Below are 19,711 nucleotides of genomic sequence, written 5' to 3' on the forward strand. Positions count from 1 at the left end.
TGAAATATTTTCATCTCTAATTGATATAAGATCTTCAACAAATATCACTTTAACTTAATTAGCTGTAATCTATGCTAATAAAAATAAAGTAAGATATGTTTAAAAGAATGAGAAGGCGTATATTCTCCAAGTCTTCCTTAATTGACTAACACACAAAAGATAAGATGATATCCACATTTATGTTAGCCAAGGATGGAAAACATTTATGTTTATAGTCCAATGAATTGAGATATGTTTTATATATATGTAGAAACTCTAAAATGTAAATATATTAAATAAGATTTTGTAAATATAATAGTTATTGATGTGAGAAGAAGATTCCTTAGAAAAACGGCATGAATAGATTTATGCGTGTGCGAGTAGAACACGACTCTGTGTGATGGTCGAAAGGGGTAAGGAGGAGCGTAGGTTAGGGTTAATAATAAGAGTAGGAAAGTGAAGAAGAAGGGAGTGAGGGCACATAATTAAGATTGGCATTAGCCTGTAGAGGAAGCGCCACGTGTAAACAGAATGGAACAACAATAGTTGAATAGAATAGGCCCAAACCCAAAAACCTCGCCCACTGCTGACGTGTTACAGGTAACCGTAGCCTCCCTATATAAGCCTTCTCTTTTCCGACCCATTCTTTTTCGTTCTCATCCATTTCTCTTCGCTTCTCGCGTCTCACTTTCCACCGATTCACTTCTCCACACTCACTCACTCTCTCCGATTACACCGCCGCTTAGGGTTTCTTCTCCCAACCTCGCTCCTCTCTGGATCTTACTCACTTCGCCTCCTTTGCTTCGATTCGCAAAATCCGCTTGCTTCTCCTCCTGTCTTGGCTCGAGATCCGGGCCAAGCACAGAAGAATCCGATTCTTATTTGCACTTTCTACTCACTGGTTCGTCTTCTTCACTTATTCATCTTTCTGTTTTGCGTTTTTTGTTTCCGTTTTTTTTTATTTGCTATTGTTTTGGTGATGTGATTCATGGCATGCTGTGATGTTTGGTATGTTTTTTGGTATTGAAAGTTAAACGAGATTTGTTTGGTGTTGGTATTGTTAAGTGAGGCGTGGCGAAGACGAAATGGTTTAGGCTTACAAATGTGTTATTTATTATTTTTTTTCTATCTGGTATTATTTCTCGCAGTTTGTAATAAATAACTTGGAGTTAATCGATGTTTCGTATTTGGCTATGTGCATTGTTTCGTTGTTTATTTGAGAGTGTTTTCTAATTCGTTGCGAAATTGCTGTGGTTTTGAACTGAAGCGTTGTGAAGTGATGGGATTAACTGGTGAAATAGCATGTCTATAGGTTTGGCTTGTTTTTGGCTCTTTGTTTAAATGGCTTCGAGTGAGGGGTTTCTGACGGACGGGCAGAGGGAAATGCTAAAAATTGCGAGTCAAAATGCGGAGATTCTGTCTTCGTCTCCAAAATCCCCGTCCTCCTTGCTATCTGACCATTATGTGAAAGCCCCAGCTGGTGGTAAGGCACAAACCGCTGGGATAGCTGTGAGGCATGTGCGTCGGTCACACTCTGCGAAGTATGGGCGGGTGAAGAAAGGTGAGTCAATGTCCTTTACATGTTTGATTTTGAGTGGATTAGTTATGCTATGTGTATCACGTGTATGCTTGCTCTGTTGAGTTAATTACATCATATACAGGCTTAGACTATTGAATATTTACTCAGAAAAGAAGGACAACAGTCTGGAATTTTGAATTATTTGTGGGATTTAGATGACTTGGGAGATGATTGGTTTTTAATTTATTTTTTCTTGGCAGATATTTCATAATTGTTTGGTAGTCCTTGTTGAAATTTTTTGAATTATGGCTCTAGGTTGCTAAGATATAAATTTTGTAAGTATTATGATGTTGCTGCAGTGGTTTAGCCTTTCTATGGGGACTGATTGACAGATAAAAGTTCTGGGGTGGAACTTTATGCACTAATTTTTAAGTGAAGTGCCTAGTTAATTATTATGTTATCTGCCTACAGGATGCCAGTATTATACATTGTGAGTAGACCTGAATACAACTCAATAATAAATATCATTAGGTTTTAACATTGAATAAATACACTGCGGTTACATTCAAATGTTACTAAATTCCTACTATATTAATCTATTGCGTCTTATATTGATAAGCTATGATATACCTTGTGCTTTTTATTCATATCTTAAGCTTTTAACATACTCTATAATACGCTTCTTATCATTATTTAAAATTTATTACAAACTAACTACAAAATCATGAGTTGGCGATTCTTAAATAAAGAATGAGACTTACACATGTTTGTAATTTTATAATAAATTTCAGTCAATAATACTTGTGTTTAAAAAGGGGTTTTACTGGTATTTTTTGATCTAATATTTATCCCCTTTCCTATCTACAAAATTTGGAGCTAATCTCATTTTGCTTCAGTTAATCAATCATAATTTCAAACAGCACTGGCATCAACTAGCTAATCAGCTTATAATTTTGCTTGTTTGGACTGTGCTTATTTTTAGAAATTGATTACTTTCCTCAGATTTCTCGGGAAGTTTTTGGGGGAGAAGAATATTATTTTCCTAAAAATAAGTTTTCCCAGACGTTCAGTAGTATCTTTGGTATGCATATCGTTAAAAAATGTTACCTATATAGACTTTCATTAACTAAATAAAAAAAAAAACTGGCCTGCATGAAATAACCGAGTAAACTTACTGATGGTTTTAGTTTTTTTAATAAAATTTTGGGTTGAAGATCATGATATTAGTCGGTGATTTGAGCTTTCCTTGCATGCAACTTTCTTTTGCAGTATCAAATATCTGATGATAGAATCTGCTTTTGGGTTTATAATGGTCTTTATTTGGTAATTTGATGTTCTTTATCTTGGGGATGCAGATGGTGCTGGTGGCAAAGGCACTTGGGGGAAATTGCTTGATACTGATATTGTTTCTCACATAGATCGAAATGATCCAAATTATGACAGTGGCGAGGTAAATTTCTTTCTATGTTTTGTTGGTTGTTTTTGACAACATTTTTTATGCAATAATAGGTGCTTGAAGATTCGATAAATGCTTGTAGCTGTAAAACTATAGTTCCCTCATTCCTTTTTCATTAATTTCTTTTGGACTGTATTTGCTGCCTGCTTTATTTTTTCCATTTTTTGTGTCGATATTACCAATGGATTGCATAAATAAATGCAACACAGATTTGTTCATATACTCTTACTTTTTACAGGAACCCTATCAACTGGTTGGATCCACTGTTACTGACCCCTTGGATGAATTCAAGAAAGCAGTGGTATCCATCATAGAGGAATATTTTAGTAATGGGGATGTGGAATTGGCAGCATCTGACCTCAAAGAACTTGGCTCAAGTGAATACTATCCATACTTCATTAAACGCCTTGTGTCCATGGCAATGGACAGGCACGATAAGGAGAAAGAAATGGCTTCTGTTCTTCTTTCTGCATTGTATGCTGATGTCATCAGCCCTGCACAGATCAGGGATGGGTTTTTTATTCTTCTTGAATCTGCCGACGATCTTGCTGTGGATATACTGGATGCAGTTGATATTCTTGCATTATTCTTGGCACGGGCTGTTGTTGATGACATTCTTCCCCCAGCCTTTCTTGCCAGGGCAATGAAGGCACTTCCAGATTCATCCAAGGGAGTTCAGGTAATCCAGACTGCTGAAAAGAGTTATCTCTCAGCTCCACACCATGCAGAGCTTGTGGAAAGGCGATGGGGTGGTAGCACTCACATAACTGTTGAAGAAGTGAAGAAGAAGATAGCTGATTTACTTAGAGAATATGTGGGTAGTGGTGACACATTGGAAGCCTGTAGGTGTATACGTGAGTTGGGGGTTTCATTCTTCCATCACGAGGTTGTTAAGAGGGCTTTGGTACTTGCCATGGAAATTCGTTCAGCAGAACCTCTAATGTTGAAATTATTAAAAGAAGCAGCAGAAGAAGGACTTGTTAGTTCCAGCCAAATGGTGAAGGGTTTTTCTCGTTTGGCAGAATCCCTAGACGATCTTGCTCTTGATATTCCCTCAGCTAAGGCACTGTTTCAGTCATTTGTCCCTAAGGCAATATCTGAAGGATGGCTTGATGCTTCACTTACCAAACCTGCAACTGAAGATGGGGAAATACAAGTTGAAGACGAGCAGGTGAAGAAGTACAAAAAGGAATCTGTAACTATAATTCATGAGTATTTTCTTTCTGATGACATTCCTGAACTGATTCGAAGTCTTGAAGAAATTGGAGCTCCTGAGTTTAACCCTATATTTTTGAAGAAGTTAATAACTCTAGCTATGGATCGAAAGAACAGAGAAAAGGAAATGGCATCTGTACTGCTATCTGCACTTCACATAGAGATATTCTCAACTGAGGATATAGTTAATGGTTTTGTCATGCTTCTGGAAACTGCGGAAGATACAGCATTGGATATACTGGACGCTTCAAATGAGCTTGCTCTGTTTTTAGCTCGGGCTGTTATTGACGATGTATTGGCCCCACTGAATTTGGAAGAAATTGGCAGCAGGTTGCCACCAAAGTGTAGTGGTAGTGAAACTGTGCGTATGGCTCGGTCACTCATAGCTGCTCGTCATGCTGGGGAGAGGCTATTGAGATGTTGGGGTGGAGGCACGGGATGGGCTGTGGAGGATGCCAAGGACAAGATCATGAAGCTCTTGGAAGAGTACGAAAGTGGAGGGGTTGTCAGTGAAGCTTGCCAATGTATCCGTGACCTGGGAATGCCTTTCTTTAATCACGAGGTAGTGAAGAAAGCTTTGATTATGGCCATGGAGAAAAAGAATGATCGAATGCTAGATCTACTGCAGGAGTGCTACAGTGAGGGTCTGATCACCATTAATCAGATGACTAAAGGTTTCACCCGAATTAAGGATGGTCTTGATGATCTGGCTCTGGACATTCCAAACGCAAAGGAGAAATTTAGCTTCTATGTGGAGCATGCTCAGTCGAAGGGCTGGCTTCTACCATCTTTTGACTCGCCTACTACAGATGTCTAATTAATCATCCTGGGCACCAGCTTTTGAGGACGTTTGTGTCTTATTGTTTCTCTCATGTATGTTGTCCTTTAGCTCCCCACTGAATAGTGAGTATGGGTGATGGATAAATCTGGGACACTTGGACTTCTTCTGATAATCCTTTTTTAATGTTCTTTTCACTTACTCTTTTTTCCCTGAATCATCTCACCGACAGAGTTACTTGTTATCTCAGCCATTGTATAAAGTGGGTCTTATTCCATTAACAGCTCTTTCGTATGATGATGATGCATCAAGAGGTATTTTAGAAGGGCATATATTGTATTTTTCAGAATCGGTTCTCTTTTTTCATTTAGTCAAATCTTCGACTATGGTGGCATCGTGGCGATTTCTTTATTTATTTTTGTTGCACCACGCATTTCTGGTCACCACGATAGGGTAGAAATTATGTTTTTAAATTGATTTTTGACCAAAATGATTGTAGAATTGCTTCAGTAAATAAGTTATTATAGTATATGATTTTTTTTATAGACATGGGAAATTAGAAAAGTAACTTTCGCAGAACCATCAAAATTATTTTTGATACGTAATTATCAGAACCGATTTTGATATCTATAGATATCTCTTTGTAATGCAAACAACACTAGTGATACAATGATCCTCTGAATGTACTAGTAAATAGCTATCAATGTACTAATGCAGCTCTTAAGTCATTATGTACTATTATCAGAAGAAAATTTCTTAGGGAAACACATCTCAAGACATTCTCAAACTAGTTGTATGCAAAACAGATGATTTATTAACCTTGACCTTTAACATGGAAGAAATGCTAAAACATTAAATTCTTAATAAACACACACTACGAAAGACACCTTAACACCTTCCTAGGTGTTTGATGTCATTCAAGACTCTGTTATAAAATTATGATTTAAAGATATATTAGAAATGACAAATGATTAAGTTTAATTTCATTAATTGTGCCTTATAATTATAAATTCATTATTAAAAAAACTTTTAAATTCCAAAATTAAAATTCTAATATCTAATTTTATTGTTTAGTGCATAAGGTGTAGGTAAATGAGTACATCAGTACAACAGAGAACCTAAGCAAAAGTCGTTTTTCATGATGGATTTGTAAGTGGCCCTTACTTTAAATCGTAACTGTTTCGTACGGTATACAAATAGGAATTTTAATAAATCGTCCTATCAGGCAGCTACACCATATAATAATATTTTCTGTACATATTTAATTTCATTTAAGGGATAAATACAAGTAGTTGGAAAAGAGAGACTATGACCATCACGTGTCTTCATCACTTGTATTCCGGAATTAATAACTGAAAGGCATTACCTGCACCATATTGATACATCCAATTTCAGTTAAAAAGACGAAAATATCTTTAAATAAATAGGATTATATATTATGGATATTTTTTTTCATAATGTTTCCCAAACGAATTTTATGTATTACACATTTTTTTTTATCCAGATTTTGAATTTTGAATTTTAGATATATTTTTTGGAATGTATTATTTTTAGTTTGGATTTTTATTTCTGGAATAAAGGGCATTTTCGGAATAAAAAATTATGTTGAGTACAAGTTAAAAATGAGTGGGTGTAGGAAGAACTTGACTAACTGAAAAAACAAGTGAAACAAAATAAGGAGCCCTGGGCTTGAATCCTTTGAAGAAGTTACTTTCTGCACCTGATGAATTGAATTGTGAACTTCTGATGAATTCAACTGTGATCTTATGCGAAACGATAAAAATGTTTTTTTAAATATCTTTAGATAAGACGAGTGTGGATCAAAATATATTAATGGACTTTCTTTTTTGGAATATGTTTTTAGATTTTAATTTTTAGAAACTTTTTTAAATTCTAAAGTTTTTTTCAAGATATAATTTTAGATTTTGTTTTATTTTTTAAATTAGATTTTGATTTTGCAATTTTATTATAAAATTTGATTTTAGAACACAAAAATCTATTATAGGTTTATTTTCTGGAATGTAGTTTTTTATATTATGGATTTTAGTTTCGAAATTAGAATTAGATGTGATGCATGTCACAATTCATTGGTGCAGAAAGAATTAGCCTCGTTTGAATCATGTGCCGGCAATTGCTTCCTGCACCCGATCAATTGTGACTGGCACCCGACAAACTTTTTAAAATTCCATTATGCCCTTGTCTTGCGCAGAACAACAATAACATTACGGAAAAAATTATCCGCAAGTCAAATGTCTCTTGTGGATAAAAATATCCAGAGGCCATTCTTCCACAACTGCAGATAAAAATATCCGGAGGCCATTCTTCCACAACTGCGGATAAAAAAATCCGGAAGTCAAGTGCTCACTACGGATAAAAATATCCAGAAGCCATTCTTCCACAACTGCGGATAAAAAAATCCGGAAGTCAAGTGCTCAACTGCGGATAAAAATATCCAGAAGTCATTCTTCCACAACTGCGGATAAAAAAATCTGGAAGTCAAGTGCTCAACTGTGGATAAAAATATCCGAAACCCAGTCCTGAACTGCGGATAAAAATATCCGAAATGTAATAGTAAATTACGGATAAAAACGTGCGGAACTCAATAATGAATTACGGATAAAAATATCCGGTAGGCATGACAGAGTACCTTTCTCTGACGATGGTTTCTTCTCCGACTTCAGAAGCTGACGGTGGCGGCTGCTGCTCTGCCTGCGATGATGAAGCTCACTGATGGTGAAAGAAACCAAGAGAGACGACGGTGGATGACGGTGGCTGAGGGTGGCTGCAGCTGCTGCTTCAAGCACAAATGAACAAGAAGAAGAATAGGGTTGGGTGCATAAGATTGGGTGCCTATCACATTTTAAGATTCATTAAGGGTAAATTGGATTTTTCCTATGATTTATTAAGGGTAGATTGGACTTTTACTATGTGTGATTGGGTGCTAGTTAAAAATGATATGGTGCAGGGAGAATCTGCCTCATGTGCCTCAGTTGACAGGCCTTCGTTGATTGTTGTGGGTTTGTGCATCGACAAATTCTTCTTCCAGGCTATAAATTGTGGCCAAATTTTTCTTGCATTTTTATTAATTTTTCTGAAGCTTCATATAATTTTAAATGTTAAATATATATTTTTTTAAATAAATATTGGATTGGTGAATCCAAAATCTCAAACTAAATTTGAAATTATATACGAGACTCTATAATCCGGTTTCTAAATGAATTCTTTTTTTTTTGTTTGGCTAATAACAAGTTATAACAAAAATAAATTACACCGACTCGTTTTGTTACCCTTAATTACAGCTATAGTAATTCTAAAATCATCTTAAATAAAAATCAGATTCTAATGTTTTCTTTTTCAATAGTTTTCAAAAATATTGATTTTAATTTTAAATTAGTATTTGTATTTAATTTGTAAGCACACTTTTTTATGCAAATGTAGTTTATTGATCAAAATAATAATATTGGTTTAATGTAATTTAAAAAATAATAAATAATAAATAAACCACTATTTTGAACAAAAAATATTGAAAAGATGAATGATTTAAATAAAGAATGTGGTATCAGAAGTTTTTCATATAAACATTTCTCCTTTTGGGATATTCGTTCCGATAATAAGATATTTTTTTGTTTGTTTTATAAACACCTGTGCAACAAAATTGTATTTATAGACACAAGTTTAATAATAGAAATTAAAAAATTAAACTCGTACTTCACTTTTCTGAAAAGTAATAAAAACATAATTTTTTATTTTAAAATTGTCTTCTCAAACACTATTTAGTATTTACTCATTTTCATAATTTTTTTATAATTTACTCATTTTATTAAATTTAATGAAAAAATTATGTCACTTTCATAAATTAGCCTATTAAATTAACCCCTTTTACTTATTCACTGTGTCCTTTCATGTGTTTCGAAAATTTCCAAAATTCATAAGCACTTTTATATGTAAAGACAAAGAGCGCTAGGGATGCGGCTGAAGAGAAGGGCATTGAAAAGTGACACTCAAAAACAAAATGCAGTGGCATTTCTAGTAAATAACTCTTCAGAACAGGGTCAAATTATCTTCAAGCCCATACACTCACTTTCTCTTTCCTATCCTCTGCTCTCATTTTCTTCCATTCTCCTTCACAACATGAAAAAGCAGAGACGGTTCATACTAATAACAAATTGAAAAGTTCCAAAACCACCACAGAAAAAGCCATTTTCTAAAAGGAAAAGAAAAAATGCTAAAAAAAACGGAATCTGAAGAAAGCAAGTTCTTGAGTCGGGGAAAAGATCAGAGCAGTGAAAAAATGAGATAGTGAGCTAAGGAATCCCGAGAATGGCGGGTTCGGAGGAAGTATTGCCGTGGCTGAAATCGCTGCCGGTGGCGCCTGAGTACCGCCCAACCACGGCGGAGTTCCAAAACCCGATCGCCTACATCTCCAAAATCGAGAAAGAAGCCTCTCAATACGGAATCTGTAAGATCATTCCACCGCTTCCCCCTTCTCCCAAGAAAACCGCAACTGCCAACCTCACGCGCTCCCGGCCTACCTTTACCACGCGCCAACAGCAGATCGGCTTCTGCCCCCGCCGCGCGCAGCCGGTGCGCCGCCGCGTATGGCGCAGCGGCCATCACTACTCCCTTCGGGAATTCGAAGCCAAGGCTAAGGCCTTCCACAAAACCTACTTAAACAAAAACAAACCCAAACCTCTCGAACTCGAAACGCTCTATTGGAAAGCCACCTTAGACAAACCCTTCTCCGTCGAATATGCGAACGACATACCTGGCTCCGCGTTTAGCCCCCTCCGTGCTTCGCGCGATGCCGATTACGTTGGCGACACCGCGTGGAACATGAGGGCGGTTTCGCGGGGGAGCGACTCGCTTCTTAGGTTCATGAAAGAGGAAATTCCAGGCGTGACGTCACCCATGGTCTATGTGGCAATGTTGTTCAGCTGGTTCGCGTGGCACGTGGAGGATCACGACTTGCATAGCTTGAACTACCTCCATTTCGGCGCTCCCAAGACTTGGTACGGCGTGCCTAGGGACGCTGCGGTCGCGTTCGAGGACGTTGTCAGAATTCATGGCTACGGCGGAGAGATTAATCCTCTCGGTTCGTATCGTTCTCAATTCTTTCGTAGCTATGCATTATTGTTTTAACTTATCCTTTTAGTGTGCCTTCAACAGTTACTTTTGCTATTCTTGGCGAGAAAACCACGGTGATGTCTCCGGAGGTTTTTGTTGGCGCCGGTATTCCCTGCTGCAGGTATTATGTGTGTGTGTAGGAGGGGATTATATATAGTGAGGACGTTCGTAGCTGCCTATGTATCTTAATTTAATTTTCGATCGAATTGAGTCAGGCTAGTTCAAAATGCTGGGGAATTTGTTGTGACGTTTCCAAGAGCGTATCACACAGGATTTAGTCATGGTAAGATACTTCATACTTCAATCTACGAATGGAACCACAGCCTTAAAGATTCTCTCTCTCTGTTTCTGGGGGAACGATGATTGTGTTTTCTGTTTCAATAGTTGCATGTTTCTAAATATAGTTTGGATATATATTTTGAAGGGTTTAACTGTGGAGAGGCAGCTAACATTGCGACGCCTGAATGGTTAAGGTTTGCTAAGGATGCTGCTATTCGCAGGGCTTCCATTAACTATCCTCCCATGGTGTCACATTTCCAGTTGCTTTATGACCTTGGCCTTGCCTTTTGTTCTAGGTTTGTCTTTCCCTATTACCTATTGGAGCTAATGCTAATACCTTAGCAGAATTGTTTATTCCTTTTTTATGGGCTGGACTTCACGTAGTAGATTGATGCTATCATTAGTAATGTTCTTAACTTGATGAAGATGTATCCGTGTTACACTAGTTGAAAATCTGCATCATATATGTATAATATCTTAATAGGTTATTGACAGTGAATAATAGTGACCATTAGATATATTTATCTCTTGATGGCATGAGTTTTTATTGGTGTTTTGAAAATCATTCAGTTAGACCGGAAAACAGTGAATTGGTCAGGTAAATGGTTCAAATAAACCATTAAATGAATATGAAGAAAAATCAGTTTATAACGGTCGAATGACAATGCTTAATATAATACCATATTAGGATTTTTGCTTAAAAAAATAAAGATAGGCGTAAAATGTTTCCCATTTTGTTTTTTATTCTGAATATAAAGGTATTATTATTATTAATAAATATTGATGTATCTTGTTAAAATTCAACTTAAGTATTACTCCTTCGTCCCTATTTATAAGACTCTTTCAGCTAATTTGCACTTTTTTTAAAAATTAGCGAAATTAGTTGAAAACAATAAATTGGTCAATAGTTTGTATTGTGGTTCTGAAGTTATATATTTAAAGCTAAAGTAGTTGTATGAGACTTTGATTTCAGTGAGTACTTTCTCAAATCATATTAGGACAGAAATTTTTTATGTTATCTATTTCAAATATTTATTAATTTTTTTAGTAAAGCTAGGTCAATTGATTAAGGTTATTTTAAGAAATAAATAATTAATGGATCATTCTAACAAATTTTTTGAAAATGGTCTTATAAATTGAAATGGAGGGAGTTTAATTTATTTTAACTTTTTTATATACTTTAAATGTTAAGAACCAATAAAACTATGTGCTATTTTTCATCTTTGCTATTATAAAGTTATGATATTATGTTTCATTAATATTATTTTATGTATTATTACCATTATTTTATTAATGTGGCTTTGATCTGGATTCAACCACAATGGTATCATTTAACCTTTACTGGTTCAATGATCAGTATGATTTTAAAAGCATTAATTTTTATTGTTATAATATATGCACACTGTAAATTCTCGTGAGATCTTCATACAGAATCCCTGGAGGCATTAGAGCTGAACCACGAAGTTCTCGGCTTAAATATAAGAGAAACGGTGAAGGAGAAACTGTAATTAAAGAACTATTTGTACAGGACGTGGTAGAGAACAATGATCTGCTTCACACACTCAGCAAAGGGTCTGCTATAGTACTTCTTCCTCGTAGCTCTTCTGACTTTTCTGTTTGCTCAAAGTTACGCGTTGGATCACAACAACTAAAAGTGAACCCTGACTTTTCTCTCAATGTATACGATTATGAGAGAATGGATTCCCCAGATTTTATTTCTGATGACCTTATGTTCAACAGGAATCATGGAATCAAACAAGTAAAGAGTTTTTATTCCGTAAAAGAGAAGTTTGTTACGTTGTGTGAAAAGAACAGGATTTTGCCATTCAGTTCGGATGGGAACATATACCCTTCAAGTTCAAAAACACTGCAAGGAGACAGTGAAAAGGAAACAGATCAAGGAGATGGGTTGTCAGATCAGAGACTATTTTCTTGTGTCACATGTGGAATATTAAGCTTTTCCTGTGTTGCCATTGTACAACCTAGAGAACCAGCAGCTACGTACCTTATGTCAGCTGATTGTAGTTTCTTTAATGATTGGATTGTTGGTTCTGGAGTAACTAGCAATAAATTTGCAAATGCCCATGAAGATGCAAGTATTCCCAAGCCAAGAACATATACAGGTAGGTTCTATTTATTAATGGATACACATCCTTCTGTATGTATTTTTCCTGTGTGTCACATGCCCATCAGGAAATATATGCAAAAGCAGAGCTTCACTTACAGTTTATACTGATAACTTCCTGTTGTAGAGGGGTAACCCAAATTATAACTTCTGCATTAGCATGAGCTAGAGCCATCCGGCTTTGTTATGTGCATTTTTTGGGGTTTAATGATTTTTTTCTCTCACTGTTTTTTACCTGAGTTTTCTTATGTCACTTTAAGTTCTTGTTCTTTTCTTTTTTGTTTCCCTTCTTCTGGTTGTGGTGTGATAAGATTTTTCTTGCAACTATTTTTTTGAAAACGTTATCTTCATCTCTTCTTTTTTCTTTAAAACAAGTATTTCCTTTTGTGAACAAGTTTGGCTGATGGCATAGTCGTTTGGCTTTAGTCCTGTCTGGTATGGGTCCAGCAGTGTTCTTGTAAACAAGGGAGATAGTTGAGTTGATTAGTTATACATTTGTCTTGCCACGTGCTTGTCATTCTTTACATAATGAGAGAGAAGAAATGTGCATGAATATGCAAAGCCTTTATGGTGTGCATATGAAAAGTAGCAACTTACCTTTCTAAGCAGCCAGATGCCTTTTGTTTTGTATCGCTTTTGCTTTTTCTCTAAAATGTTTTCTGTACATAAATTCTTAGTTTCAATCTTCCTTGACTTAGGCAAAACTAGTGACACATCTTGTTGACAATGCAGGATGGACTAAGCAATATGCCCAACATGATTCAAATGGTGTTCCCGTTCAATCTGTTGAGCTCCATGCACAGATTGCTGATCAAAATTACAAGGAGGCTTTAAATTCTGGAAGAGATAAAGGAAATACAGCTCTTGCCTTATTGGCATCAGCGTATGGGAATTCTTCTGACTCTGAGGAAGACCAGGGGCGATTAGATATTGCACTTGATGGTGATGAATTAAATGTAATAAACCATCCATCCACTAATGGATCTCAGGAGATGTCAAGTATGCCTTCTCATTTCAAAGATCCCCATGCTAGTCCCATGGTTAGAGTCATTGGACTTGATAAAGAAGATGATATTCATTCAAGACGAATGGACAATTATGAGTATTATATGCATAAAAGAGTTGAGCACATTATGACTCCTTTTGACTACTCTGTTAAGTCAGAAGATCTTGACAACACTTCAGGGGTGGCATTTAGAAATACTAGGGCTGTGCCCCATCTCTCCTTGAATCGCTCCCAAGATACTCACACTGATGAAGACTCGTCTAGAATGCATATCTTCTGTTTAGAGCATGCTGTAGAAGCAGAGCAGCAACTTCGCCCAATAGGAGGAGCACACATATTGCTCCTATGTCATCCAGGTATGATATTCCCAACCACCCCCCCGCCCCTTTTTTTAATAAAAATGGAACACAAATGTTTGTTGGAGAAACACACTGCTTAGTTTATTTGAAGTCCACCTTGGTCACTAAGCATGAGAGTCTTTGTTGAAATTTTTGCTCAATTTAGGTTGAATGGTAAGAAATGTGTGAAATTTTCCCCTTTCAAGTGTACTAATATGAAAATTTCAAGTGGTCAGATTGATGTAAACTCATGAAGTTTGATGTTTATGCTTCTACATGGACAAACTGTACTGTTTTTCCTATTTCAAGGTTTGAGTGAACATCTGCTATAATTAGTATCCATAGTAATTGGTGTAGAGTATTTGAACTCATTGCTATTGATTGACATTTGGCTTTATTAGCATATTTTGCATATTTGTGAGCTTGTCTTTACAGTGTTTAAAGCATACCGTAACTGGTTTTCCCCTCCTTGCCAATCTTTCATGATTTATTTTGCTTATTTCTACAGATTATCCAAAGATAGAGGCTGAAGCAAAGATTGTTGCAGAGGAACTGAGGATTGGTTATACATGGAAGAATACTATATACAGGCAAGCCAACAGGGAAGATGAGGTGAGGATCCAATCAGCTCTGGATAGTGAGGAAGCTATTCCTGGAAACGGGGACTGGGCTGTAAAGCTGGGAATCAATCTCTTTTACAGTGCCAATCTTAGCCGTTCAGCACTTTACGTTAAGCAGATTCCTTACAATTCTGTTATATACAAAGCATTTGGTCAAAGCTCTCCAGCAAGCTCACCTACAGAGCCCAAGGTCTATCAGAGAAGGACCAACAAGCAGAAAAAGGTAGTTGCTGGGAAATGGTGTGGCAAAGTTTGGATGTCCAATCAAGTCCATCCCCTTTTAGCAAAAAGAGATTTCGAAGATGTTGAGAATGAAACAAGCTTACATGGGTGGCCATTGCCTGATGATGAGAAAATTGAGAGATCAGTAAGTAACCACAAAAGCAATACTTCAACTCGAAAATCTGGTAAGAAATGGAAAAAATCTGTTCAGAAAGGAGGAACCTGGGAAGAAAGTTTTTCTGAGAGAGATTGGCTTTCAGATAATTCCATTGAAGAAAAATCCAATAAATATCGAAGGAGGATTCTTGGGAGTAAGCAAACCAGGCATATTGAGAGAGATGATACTACTTCACAAGGGGATTATTCTCCTCTGCCACATCATAAAAAGCCTATAAGCAAACATTCAGAATCTAGTGGAAATGATGCAGTTTCTGATGATTCTTGTATACAGCATCGAAGGAAGGCTAACACCAATGAAGCTAAATTTGTTGGCGGTGATGTGTTTTCAGATGATACAATGGACTACGGGTCTGATCGGTTGCATAGGGGGGAGCTTAGCAATGGGCAGGATGCTATTTCAGACAATTCATTGGGTACCTGTTCTCTTCAGCTGCGCAGAAAGACTCCTAAAGGCAAGTATGATAAATACATTATAGAAGAAGACATGATTTCTGATGACCAAAGCGAGGTTTGTTTTTGGAAGCAGAGAGGGAATATATCTAAAGGCAGACAAAGATCCCTTTCTGCTAAAAATAAAGATAATCGGGAGCACCATAGGCAGAAACAGCAACAAAGGAATCTGAGAAGCAGGCAAGACAAGCACCTTGCAGTAGAGAATACTATTTCTGATGACCAAATGGAGGGTCGTTTTTTCAAGTATCAAAGGAGGATTCCTAAAAGCAGGCAAGCTAAGTTCATCGGTGAGGAAGATGTAATGTCTGATGACCAGTTGAAGGATCACTTTCAGAAGCCCCAAAGAAGTACTCGAAGGAGCAGGCAAAATAAATACAATGATAAAGATCTTATGGATGACTTGGCAAAAAATAATTTTTATATGCTATATAGAACTCGTAAAAGGAAGCAAGCTAAAGATATGGATGAGGACAGTATAGATTCAGATGATCTAATAGAGGATATTTTTCATCTGCAGCACAAAAGAACTCTTCAAAGTAAGCAATCTAAATCTCAGATTCTTCAACCAAAGAAACAAACTAATCCACTCCATTTGAGAAACAAGACATCCCGTCCTGTGAAACAAGGTGCTCCTACGCTAATGAAATCAAAGGCTGCTCGGCAGGCAAAGAATCAATCTGGAAACTCAAAAGACTTAACATTACATGTGGAAGAGGAGGAAGATGGTGGCCCTCGCACACGACTTAGGAAGAGAGTCCTAGAAAAAGAGTCTGAAGGAAACTTGAAAGAAAAGAGAATCAAAAGGGAAAAGGCGAAGAATACAACAGCTGCGAAGGTTTCAGTTGGCCATGCCAAAACAAAGGATGAGGAATCAGAATATCAGTGTGACATTGAGGGTTGTACCATGAGTTTTGGGTCTAAACAGGAGCTGTTGCAACATAAGAGAAACATTTGTCCTGTGAAAGGATGCGGAAAGAATTTTTTTTCGCACAAATATCTAGTGCAGCATCGTCGAGTTCATGAGGATGACCGCCCATTGAAGTGCCCTTGGAAAGGGTGTAAGATGAGTTTCAAGTGGGCATGGGCACGCACTGAGCACATTCGAGTCCACACTGGTGCTCGTCCTTATGTGTGCGCTGAGCCAGGGTGTGGGCAAACATTTAGATTTGTTTCTGATTTCAGTCGTCATAAGCGAAAGACTGGTCATGCAACCAAGAAGAATTGTTGATAGCAAGTGTGATAATGATAGATGGTAGCATTGTTGACAAATTTATTAATATATTGCTCGATGTCGTCTAGGACTAGGTGTTAATTAACTGTTTAGGATATATTCCCTGGAATCTGTCATTGGGAAATAACTATTAATTCTGCTTGGTTAGGTGTTTCTGTACCCATTTATTATAGTAGCAAGCAAAGCAATTTCTTAGATATAGAAACATGATTCTAATCCATTGCTTATCTCCTGCTTGGTGCGGAATTCATACTCCAAGCTAGAAGGTCCTATTCATGAGATACCAAAGTCATGCTCTTTTGATGCCAAATGTTCACTAAATTTTCTGGGTCTGATCTTAGGAATTGTAGCAGTTGCACATTTGCTGTGCAGCATGGTCATGGCTTCTATTTACCCTACACCAACTCATTGAATAGCCGAATTTCCAATCACCAATAGATTGACATACAAGTGGCATATGGGGAATCTTCTTAAGACCAACACGTGGTCATTTTTTGTAATTTATTCTCTTCCATACTCTTTGCTTACAGTTCCTTTTTCTTTACTATGTCTCCCGTTTTCATACAACTTTTAGTACTTTATTTCTAACCCCAACTCTATTTCAATTGTAGAAACAGAAAAAGATCTGTGATGGCGATTTAGGTGAGGAAAGAAGAGGATGATAAAGATACATGATATGTTTCTATATTAATAATGTCATTTGAGTGTTTTTCAGTTTACTTGGCCAACAATCTTTGTCTTTCAAACAACCAAGCTAGTGTCTATGCCTTTTTTTTCTTTTTATTCCACTGATTCTCACTTTTCTTAATTAAAATTGTGTTGACTCTGTGGTAAATGAAAGATGATAAATTGATGAATTAAGAGTTGGCTTCCTCAGTAGATTCTTTCTGATTACATTTTTCTGCTTGATAAAGTGTAACCGTGTGATGCTTCTTTCTGGAACTTTCTTATCAGGACCCAGTTAGTAGGGCAATTGTAGATTCCTACATGAGTCATGGACAATGGGAGGGAGAGCTTTAACAAAACAAGTATCTGCACTTTTACCATTTTTTTGTGTTTGTGTTGGATTCGATGCTGCTGATGGGGTGCTTGATACTTGTGTTGATTGCTGGTGTTCTTATTCCTTCTCAATAACACTTCAAATCACAATACTCAGTTAAAGGTGAGGTCACTATTAGCTTCAGAATTCTTTTTTTTTTCCTATTTGAAATTATGCCTTTCAATTATTAAGTGTAAGTATTGTATAGTTAAGAGCTGTCTGAAGCAGCAGCAATGTGGATTCAGTTGTTTCATGGAGCGCTGTTAAATGAAACGTTTTAAGTATGAGAGTGGGACTTTATTATCGAAGGATGAAACTATTTCTGAGAACTTGTGCATGTTGCTCCTGACAGGGGAGATCATGCTGTACGTTGTCCTAAAAGGAGAGGGTAAACCTTTATAGGTGGGGTAATCTGATTTTTTTTTTCTGGTCTTAGAACAATTTTTAATGCAACACAAACTTCTGAGCTGTCTGAATTAACAATTATTTGAGCTGTTTTGTCGACATGTCTCATGCATGATCCGTGGTTCTTTTTATGGTGCCTTGCATACAAATATGTTGATCTTCCAGTAAAAGTTACCCAAATTCCTTAGATTGGACTCTTCCACTTGTGTTATTTTGTCTGCCAAAATGGTTAAGTTCATTTCACTTAAGTGTATAGAGTTGCCTAAAAATGGTTGTTTGTTTTTATAGGTGTAATGCAGGTTTGCGACAATTTAAGAATGCAAAAAGACGGGGATACTTGATCAAAGGTACTACTGGCAGGTTTCACCAACAAGCTACCAAGGTGAGGAAAGACTCCTACACCTGCGATCCCACTAAAGAAGTTGTTTATGTTCCTAATTATAGTTTTTATCATAATTATAAAAGTAACATATCTTCCATTGCAGATTACAAAGCAATAACCTACTACTATTCTTGAATTTTGTTTAGTACGTGTTGCATGCCTTCATAACTTCATAGTGTTAGCCTTTGAATCGGTGTAGAGTGATTTGAATTGTTTGGATCATTCGTTTCACGGCTTCGACATTTTGACGGGATAAATTATACTTTTAGATTTTGAGATGTCTGATGCAGTTTTTCAAAGACTAGCTCCTAGATTAGTTAGTGGAACCAAATCATTTGATTCAAGTATGTTTGAGCAGCACACTAACATGTGAATGCATATTTTCTATTTTATATATATATATATATATATATATATATATATATATTTGTAAATTAAAGTTTTTTATGCTCTAACATAATGTTAAACATACTATATGTAAGTTTTACATTATCTAGTATCTAGTTGTTGATAGTATATATTAGTCAACTGATCATTTCCAGTTTTTTCTCGTCAAGTAACTTTTTTTTTCGAGATGCCCAATTTTTATATTTGTTAGTAAACCATTGTTAAAACTACCTACTTTTTTTAATTTTTAAAAGCTACCAATTTGTTACTTCTTTCCCCAAGCTTCTTAATTATTGTTTCGTTTTTTTACCTTTCCTAACACCCAAACTGAGATATAAATTGTTTTATATTTTATAACTAATAAAACTGTGGTTCAATTTTTTTTTTGGTTGCATATTTTTTCATATATATATATATATATACATATATACATATTTGTTAGTAAACATATATATATGTACATATATATATATATATATTTATTTTTAATTTTACTTTATAGTTGTTTCAGCTCCACTCTTAAGTATGTATATTTTTTATTATTATTTTATTTCTACATCTGTCTGAAGTTTTTTATTTTCTAACGTAATGTAACATGAACTGTTAAAGTTTAGCATAATTGAGCAGTTTATAATCGGTAATGTATATAGTTTTGATAAAACTGCATTAGTTAAGTGATAATTTCCAATAACAATAATTTTTTATTTCTAATTCGTCTTAAATATTTTCCTGACCATATAACCACTCTTTCCTTAAAAAAAAATCAATTTTAAACGTTTTAAAATATGCAAATAATCATGGTTAAAAAAACTATTCATCTTTTAAAATAATCATGGTTAAAAAAACTGTTCATCTTTTAAGTTTAAAAATCTCGTAACTCATACTCCCCAGACTTCTATTGTCGCAATTAGTAACCCCCAAAAATTAAAAAATACAGTATATTTTAACAGTAATTATTAAAACTGCCCATCAT

The 19,711-nt window shown here is 35.9% G+C and overlaps 2 protein-coding genes across 9 annotated transcripts; both read left to right on the forward strand.

The window, feature by feature from the left end:
• Positions 1 to 324: 324 nt before the first annotated feature.
• On the forward strand, positions 325 to 5,228 carry LOC137807940 (MA3 DOMAIN-CONTAINING TRANSLATION REGULATORY FACTOR 1). 3 transcript variants are annotated; one of them, XM_068608804.2, is made up of 4 exons: positions 325 to 880; positions 1,247 to 1,540; positions 2,854 to 2,948; positions 3,193 to 5,228. In XM_068608804.2, exons 2-4 carry the CDS (start codon positions 1,321 to 1,323, stop codon positions 4,984 to 4,986), a joined length of 2,109 nt encoding a protein of 702 aa, XP_068464905.1. In that variant the 5' UTR covers positions 325 to 880; positions 1,247 to 1,320; the 3' UTR covers positions 4,987 to 5,228. The 3 variants fall into 3 exon arrangements, with proteins under 3 accessions (XP_068464905.1, XP_068464906.1, XP_068464904.1); XM_068608805.2 differs by having other exon boundaries at positions 328 to 880; positions 1,281 to 1,540; XM_068608803.2 differs by having other exon boundaries at positions 358 to 880; positions 1,292 to 1,540.
• A 3,835-nt stretch (positions 5,229 to 9,063) lies between these two features.
• Positions 9,064 to 18,629, forward strand: LOC137807941 (lysine-specific demethylase REF6). 6 transcript variants are annotated; one of them, XM_068608808.1, is made up of 12 exons: positions 9,064 to 10,039; positions 10,114 to 10,192; positions 10,287 to 10,354; positions 10,496 to 10,646; positions 11,782 to 12,473; positions 13,208 to 13,837; positions 14,328 to 17,021; positions 17,137 to 17,167; positions 17,480 to 17,687; positions 17,917 to 17,966; positions 18,258 to 18,351; positions 18,455 to 18,629. In XM_068608808.1, exons 1-7 carry the CDS (start codon positions 9,268 to 9,270, stop codon positions 16,520 to 16,522), a joined length of 4,587 nt encoding a protein of 1,528 aa, XP_068464909.1. In that variant the 5' UTR covers positions 9,064 to 9,267; the 3' UTR covers positions 16,523 to 17,021; positions 17,137 to 17,167; positions 17,480 to 17,687; positions 17,917 to 17,966; positions 18,258 to 18,351; positions 18,455 to 18,629. The 6 variants fall into 6 exon arrangements, with proteins under 6 accessions (XP_068464909.1, XP_090155717.1, XP_068464908.1 ...); XM_090299591.1 differs by having other exon boundaries at positions 17,773 to 17,966; positions 18,258 to 18,629; XM_068608807.1 differs by lacking the exon at positions 17,917 to 17,966.
• Positions 18,630 to 19,711: the final 1,082 nt, after the last annotated feature.

Source organism: Phaseolus vulgaris, chromosome 3, assembly GCF_051622355.1.
Source record: "Phaseolus vulgaris cultivar YP4 chromosome 3, ASM5162235v1, whole genome shotgun sequence".
Taxonomy (NCBI): domain Eukaryota; kingdom Viridiplantae; phylum Streptophyta; class Magnoliopsida; order Fabales; family Fabaceae; genus Phaseolus; species Phaseolus vulgaris.